Below are 7,914 nucleotides of genomic sequence, written 5' to 3'. Positions count from 1 at the left end.
TCAAACATTCTTTTAAATATCTAAATACACACACACACACACACACACACACACACACACACACACAGGTGAAATGTCTGTCCACAACCTTTGCACTGCTGTACACATAGGCATTTTTCCTCACCAACTACATAAATGACTTGTCCAATTTTGTGTAGCTTCCAGTAGTCTAATTGACATTTCTGCTCCAAGATGGGAGTGGTAAGATGGTGGCCAGCTGGCTTCATTCTGATGAGCCTATGAGCTTTCCAGATTTTATATAGAGTTCAGCGAGCTGCTCTTCTGTCAGGTGATTCTGGTGTGTAGTGCTCTATAGTGCCTGCTGGAGGGGAGGAGTTGGAATAGTTTGGATGGATAAGTGATGCTAAAGCAGAAAGTACTGGTCTACATCAGCTACAGTACTGCCCAACAGTCCCTAGATTAGATTAGATTAGATTAGATTAGATTAGATTAGATTAGATTAGATTAGATTAGATTAGATAGAACTTTATTGATCCCTTTGGGAGGGTTCCCTCAGGGAAATTAAGATTATTATTATCATTAAATTTATTACCAGTTCCACTATGGTTATTCCCATTACCAGTTGTAGATTTAAATATTCATCAGGAAATAAGAAAGAAATCAAAGGATATATCAGCAAGGGAAATTGTACAAAATTATTTGGATTTTTATTTTTCTAAATATACATGTATATTTACAGATGGTTCTAAAGACCGCCCCCCCCCCCCCCCCCCCCAAAAAAAAAAAAAAGAGTGTGCTGGATCAGCAGTGTATATCCCAAAGAAAGGAGTGAGTATTAAGAAAAGAGTGACCAACAATGTGATGGGTTATACAACAGAATTGGTGGCAATATTATTGGCCCTGAAATGGGTTAAAGAAAATGCACTAAACAAAACAGTCATAATCTCAGATAATTACTCAGCATTGGAAAGTATTCAATCAGGTCAATCATTTAGAACAGATTTAATCAATGAAATCTTTATAACTTTTAGATTCCAAGGGCTTTACAACTAGTTTTCTTTGGGTACCTGCGCATGTTGGCATGAAGGGAAATGAACAGGTTGACAAGCTGGCTAAGCAATCACTAAATAAGATAGAAATAGAATTGCAAATCCTAATTAGTAAAGCAGAGGCTAAGATTTACATCAAGTCCTACACAAAGTCACCGTGAGTTGGCCTAGTGGTTAGCGTGTCCGCCTCGCGATCAGGAGATCGCGAGCTCTACTCATGGTCGGGTCATACCAAAGACCATCATAAAAAATGGTACCTGCTGCCGTCTGGCAAGGCACAGTGCAATTGAGGTATTTCACCCACGTGACCAAGTCATATGATGCTGCCATTTTGGACGGCACGGCTCGAATCAGTTTGAATGCGAGGAAGGCGACAAACGAAAAACATAAAAGAAAAAGGAGCGAGATGCAGAAAACACCTTCACTATCCAGCGACGTAGGGCATTTACAGGGTGAGCAGAGGGAGAGGTATTTGCAAAAATTGAGGTTAGCAGGCTTAGAGAACGACGTTTACCTGCTTCCACCAGGATTGTTCACTGACGTACGGAAGTACACGAAGCCCTCGTCTTTACCTGACTTCGGCCCACATGATCTGTATACCTATGTCGTTAAAAACCCATCGCCATACACAGGTATTGATCTGAAAGCGTATGAGTTTGGATACCTACAAATATTTTGTGTCAGGCTGGGTAACATGCCTACATCAGCGGGTCGTCCCTGGAGCCGGTGGTCGCCATCTGATTACAGCTAAGGTTTGTTCACATTTTCATTTACTTTCGGTCCTCAGGATAAACAAAATGTTATTAAATGTCAATGAAATAACTTCTTAGTCTGTTGAGACATGGCCCGTTATAAATTTGCTGTTACCAGGCAGTGACCAAGAACTGTATTATTAGGGTCGGTGTCTGTGTTGTAGCAGTGTACTAGCAACTAGCTGTTAGCACTAGCTAATGTCAACAACATCATAGCTGGTATGTTACTGTAGCAATGTTTACGTTCAGTCATTTGGATGACTGTTAAAACCTTTCAGTCTCAAGTTTTTCCTTTACTGGATTTACTAGTTTACTGAGCTAGCGCGCTCGGGCAAGCTGGGAGCTAGCGTGCGCTAGCCTGCCGGCGGCCGGCGCGCGCTAGCTCAGTAAACTAGTAAATCCAGTAAAGGAAAAACTTGAGACTGAAAGGTTTTAACAGTCATCCAAATGACTGAACGTAAACATTGCTACAGTAACATACCAGCTATGATGTTGTTGACATTAGCTAGCTTGACGTTCAAAATGGCGGACACCGGGGCGTCACGTGACCCTGTGACGTCAGGTGAAATACCTCAATACAGATGCGAGTGGGGAGTCAAACTCTCACGGTTACCAGAGGACCAGCCCCCCACTGTAACCCTAGGTAAGTAATAGGCGAGAATCTGAGGGCTACGGAAACAGAGATCGGCACCACCCTATGTGCCACATGGCCTGGGAAGGACTATGCAAAGACAGTCTGACAGGAGTATTGGGATGGCAAGGAAACAGGAAGACATCTATGCTATGTTGAAAAACAGGTGAATACTGGAAGGATAAGGGGCAGGAGTCGGAGAGAAGACATCATGATCACCTGTTTAAGAACTGGACATACAGGGCTTAACTATTCTCTTAACAAAATAGGCAAACACCCAACTGGAAATTTTGAATACTGTAGCCATCCGGAATCAGTAGAGCATGTAATGCTTCACTGTAAGAAATATGAATGTGAGAGAAATGAGCTTTATAAATCTCTCAGAATGGGTAATCATCACAATTTCACTTTACCTGGTTTATTAGGGACAGCATCAAGTCAGATGTATTATTACATTATCAAATTTCTGAAAGATTCAGAATTAGCTAAAAGAATATAAGTTTTTTTTTCCCCCTCCCTTATATTTTCTGGTCCACGCTCCAGCCCAGTTGGTGAGAGTAATGCACCCTGAAGTTAGTTTGCCAACTGCCAAAAAAAAAAAAAAACAACCCACACACCCTAAAGAAGAAGAGGAGGAAGTTACAGGAGGGTGTGAAGGATGTGAGGGTCCTGAATGTTTTTCCCTGTCCGCTTCCTGATTCATGAAATTAATGCACCAATATAAACGTTTACAGTGGAGTCTTGGTAGAATTACAGACTGAGCATGTGTGTAATTTGTAAGTGGTGTGTTCTGTGGGGTGAAAAGGCTTGTGATTAGATTTTCGTATAACTTTCTACTGGGTGCTCCAGTTTCCCCCACAGTCCAAAGACATGCAGGTTAGGTTAACTGGTGACTCTAAATTGACCGTAGGTGTGAATGTGAGTGTGAATGGTTGTCTGTGTCTATGTGTCAGCCCTGTGATGACCTGGCAACTTGTCCAGGGTGTAACCCGCCTTTCGCCCGTAGTCAGCTCGGATAGGCTCCAGCTTGCCTGCGATCCTGTAGAACAGGATAAAGCAGCTAGAGATGATGAGATGAGATAACTTTCTACTTTCACTTTTGATCAGACGACTGATAGAAAATGGCTTCGAATAAAGGTAAGGATCAAACTTTCCTTTACTTTAACTTCGTTGCTTTGTCCTAATGGTTTATTTATGATTAGTTTGTGAGATAAAACGCAGAATGTCCTGTCACTGAGCGATGTGTTCGGATGAGTCCCGTGACTTGGAAAAGTGAAACTAATTCATGGCGCAGTGTTGTGGAAAGCTGTAAGAGAAGAGGCTCAGATGTACGAGGTTTACAGGCTGTTTATTGAATGCAGACGATTGCTGTTGTCTTCTGTAGAATCAGCTAACTGTTGTTTATCTTTTCTTCAAATAAATAATGAAGTATTCTAGTGCAGCATGACATCAATACCTCAAAAATCTCACCAAATCTCAGTGTTGCAGGTTTCATTCCAGCTTTATGGAGGTCACTGCGCTCACAGTATACAGTACAAATACAAAGTACACAAGACAGACAGACAGTGTAGTATAAAAATATCAAAACTTAAATCCCAACTTCTTTCTCTAACAATCAGTCAGAACATTAGACGATGGAATGAAAAGTACATTTATTGTAGATCCCAAAAATCATACAACAACTCGAGTTAGTCTAAAAAAAAAAATACCTGATTACATCATGCTAAATAACTCTTTAATACCCCACAAACCCTTCCCTTATGTTATGTTGCAGTTTAAAATGGAGTAGACAGAGTCGAGAACTGGGTTTCAGTCATGAACTTATTATTATTATTATTATTATTATTATTATCCATCCATTGATTATCTGTAGCCGCTTTTCCTGTCCTACAGGGTCGCAGGCAAGCTGGAGCCTATCCCAGCTGATTATGGGCGAGAGGCAGGGTACACCCTGGACAAGTCGCTAGGTCATCGCAGGGCTGACACAGACACAAACAACAATTCACACTCACATTCACACCTACGGTCAATTTAGAGCCACCAATTAGCCTAACCTGCATGTCTTTGGACTGTGGGGGAAACCGGAGCACTCGGAGGAAACCCATGCGGACACGGGGAGAACATGCAAACTCCACACAGAAAGGCCCCCGCCGACCGCTGAGCTCAAACCCAGGACCTTCTTGCTGTGAGGCAACAGTGCTAACCACTACACCACCGTGCCGCCTATTATTATTATTATTATTGTTATTATTGGCAGCACGGTGGTGTAGTGGTTAGCGCTGTCGCCTCACAGCGAGAAGGTCCGGGTTCGAGCCCCGTGACTGGCAAGGGCCTTTCTGTGCGGAGTTTGCATGTTCTCCCCGTGTCCGCGTGGGTTTCCACTGGGTGCTCCGGTTTCCCCCACAGTCCAAAGACATGCAGGCTAGGTTAACTGGTGACTCTAAATTGACCGTAAGTGTGAATGGTTGTCTGTGTCTATGTGTCAGCCCTGTGATGACCTGGCAACTTGTCCAGGATGTACCCCGCCTTTCGCCCGTAGTCAGCTGGGATAGGCTCCAGCTTGCCTGCGACCCTGTAGAACAGGATAAAGCGGCTAGAGATAATGAGATGAGATTATTATTATTATCATCATCATTTTTCATTTAATTTATTTATTTAAAAGGACATTGTGCATTAATCAACAGAACTGTTAATGTGCCAGTGTTAGCCAACAGGCTAATTTTCAACTGCAGTCCTTAGGCATGATGTTTGTAGATGCATGTGACTAACTTTTGTAAAAGTCAGGTTGCTGAAAACAATAAAAACAAACATAACCGAAACAGAACAAACAAACAGTAACAAAACAGAAAAGTGTTTACACATCAGACGAACCATCAAGACACTCAAATCACTACAAACTGAAATCAGTCTTACAATACAGCCACTAAGACAGTCGACAACAACGTAGAGCAGGAGACAACATCATACATCATACCACAAACAATGCCAGAGACAACAACACCTTATAGACAGAACAAAATACATCACTCACTATCATGCACTCTGGCAACAGACAACATTTGATTGAAAACAAGGGAACGCCATTACTTCTGGCCCCGCCCCTTAACTGCCTCAATACATGACAGTGCATCAGACTGGTAACTGACTGATCATTCTCTTATCATGATACCTCATTGTAGGTTGTTCCCTTACTTCATCTTACTCCTCCTTTTAATTTTGAATATTGCTTATGTTTCTTCACCGAAACCCCTTTTTCTTATTTTAATTCCATTTTCTTGTACCGTTATTTATTACTCTTAATAATGATCAGGAATATTTGTCCCATCTACCTCTGCCATACCTGACTCCATTGTCCTCAGTTTTCATTGTGATCACTCTACCTTGACCTTCCTTTTCAACTTTCCTTCTCTACACATATAAAATGGTGAATACACAGAGATAGCCATCGGGGGCTGGTGCAGTGTGGATTAGGCGGCAGTCGAAGGCAGGGGCCTCAACGACCTGATCCCCGAACACAGCGGCTAGCTGTTGGGACATGGAATGTCACTTCGCTGGGCGGGAAAGAACCTGAGCTTGTGCTCACCTCCACGCACAGCTTGGGCTCCGGAACCCAGCTCCTCGAGAGGGGCTGGACTCTCCACTTCTCTGGAGCCGCCCATAGTGAGCGGCGGTGGGCTGGTGTGGGCTTACTTATAGCTCCCCAGCTCAGCCACCATGTGTTGAGGTTTAACCTAACAGTTAATTTATCATTAGTTTGTGAGATAAAACACAAATGTCCTGTAACTGAGCGATGTGTTAAGATGAGTCTCGTTACTTGGAAAATTGAAACTAATTCGTAGTGCAATTTTGTGAAAAGCTAAAAGAGAAGAGGCTCAGATGCATGAAGTTTACAGGCTGTTTATTGAATGCAAACAATTGCTATTGTCCTCTATACAAATAATTGTGGTTTCCCTTTTCTTAAAATGAATAATGAACTATTCAAGCACAGCATTACATCAATACTTCAAAAAGGTCACACTTAGTAAACACCAAATCTCAGTGGCGCTGGTTTCATTTCAACATCATGAAAATCACTGCGCTCACAGTATACAGTACAAATGCAAAGCACACTAGACAGACAGACAGTTAGACACAGATAGACAGACAGACCTACAGACAGACAGTTAGACACAGACAGACAGAGAGTGTAGTGTTAAAAAATCCAAACTTAAATCCCAACTTCTTTCTCTAAGAATCAATCAGAACACTAGATGATGACAGAAAAAGTGCATTTATTGTAGATCCCAAAAATCATACAACAACTGGAGTTATTCGAGAAAAACTGATTATAGTCTGCAAAATATCTCTCTTTTATACCCTAAAAATCCTTCCCTCTTAGTGGGTTGTTCCCTATCTTCCTTTTCTTACTCCTGCTTTTAATTTTGAATTACGCTTATCTGAGTACCATTGTTTCTTCCCCGAAACCCCTTTTTCTTATTTTAATTAAATTTCTTTATATGATCATTTATTACTCTTGATAATGATCAGGAATATTTGGAATATTTTCTCCATCTACCTCTGCAGTGCCTGATGCCATTGTCTTCAGTTTTCAATGTGTTCACTCAACCTTGACCTCATTTTTTAACTTTCCTTCTCTGCAAATAACAAATGGTGAATACACCGAGAGAGTAGATCAACATACCACTGTAAAACCTGATGAGCTCGTTCAACTCGAACTGTTTGAGGAAACAGACTGCCTTAAATTGTTGAAGTTTAACTCAAACAACTAAATCATATCCAACTTCTTTTAATGGAGTAAAAATAAATTCATAATTTAAGTAACTTAGGTTAATAATAACATGAATACATCTTCTTTACACAAATATGATAATTTAAGTTTGAATTACTCAGTTTTCTTCCATTAAGGTTTGTCACTATATTCTAGTTGTGACAACTTCAGACTTAGTTGTGGGTACTCAGTTCATTTAAGAAAACCGATTGCCTTAAACCTTTTAAGTTTCAGTAACACAAAATTAACAACCACATATGAAACAACTTAAAACCATTTATTTAGTTGAAGGTTGAACATTTATACTATAATTCAATGTTCAAACATTTCCTTGTTCACAACATTTCTCTCCACTTATTAATATTTCACTTAAGTGTTCAGTAAACAAATCGAAATTCTCTATAAAAGTGTTCCGCTCTCCCTCGGGGCTCTTTGCTAAGGGCTGTCCGGTCCCTGTACAAACGGAGCAGGAGTCTGGTTCGCATTGCCGGCAGTAAGTCAGACCTGTTCCCACTGCATGTTGGACTCCGGCAGGGCTGCCCTTTGTCACCGGTTCTGTTCATAACTTTTATGGACAGAATTTCTAGGTGCAGCCAGGGGCCGGAAGGAATCCTGTTTGGGAACCACAGGATTTCATCTCTGCTTTTTGCGGATGATGTTGTCCTGTTGGCTTCTTCAAACCAGGACCTTCAGCATGCACTGGGGTGGTTTGCAGTCGAGTGTGAAGCGGCTGGGATTAGAAGCAGCACCTCC

At 41.5% G+C, this 7,914-nt stretch overlaps 1 protein-coding gene across 1 annotated transcript in view; it reads left to right on the top strand.

Annotated features, from left to right (window-relative positions):
* Positions 1-3,401: 3,401 nt before the first annotated feature.
* The window catches only part of LOC132885427 (uncharacterized), a 53,008-nt gene continuing 48,495 nt past the window's right edge, over positions 3,402-7,914 (top strand). Inside the window, exon 1 of the mRNA XM_060920088.1 lies at positions 3,402-3,530. Within this exon, the coding sequence (XP_060776071.1) occupies positions 3,515-3,530 (16 nt within the window). The 5' untranslated portion in view covers positions 3,402-3,514. The remainder of the gene's footprint in view (positions 3,531-7,914) is intronic.

Source organism: Neoarius graeffei, chromosome 4 (assembly GCF_027579695.1).
Source record: "Neoarius graeffei isolate fNeoGra1 chromosome 4, fNeoGra1.pri, whole genome shotgun sequence".
Taxonomy (NCBI): Eukaryota; Metazoa; Chordata; class Actinopteri; order Siluriformes; family Ariidae; genus Neoarius; species Neoarius graeffei.
The sequence above is the reverse complement of the archived record's forward strand: the minus strand, read 5'-3'. Positions and strand labels throughout refer to the sequence as shown.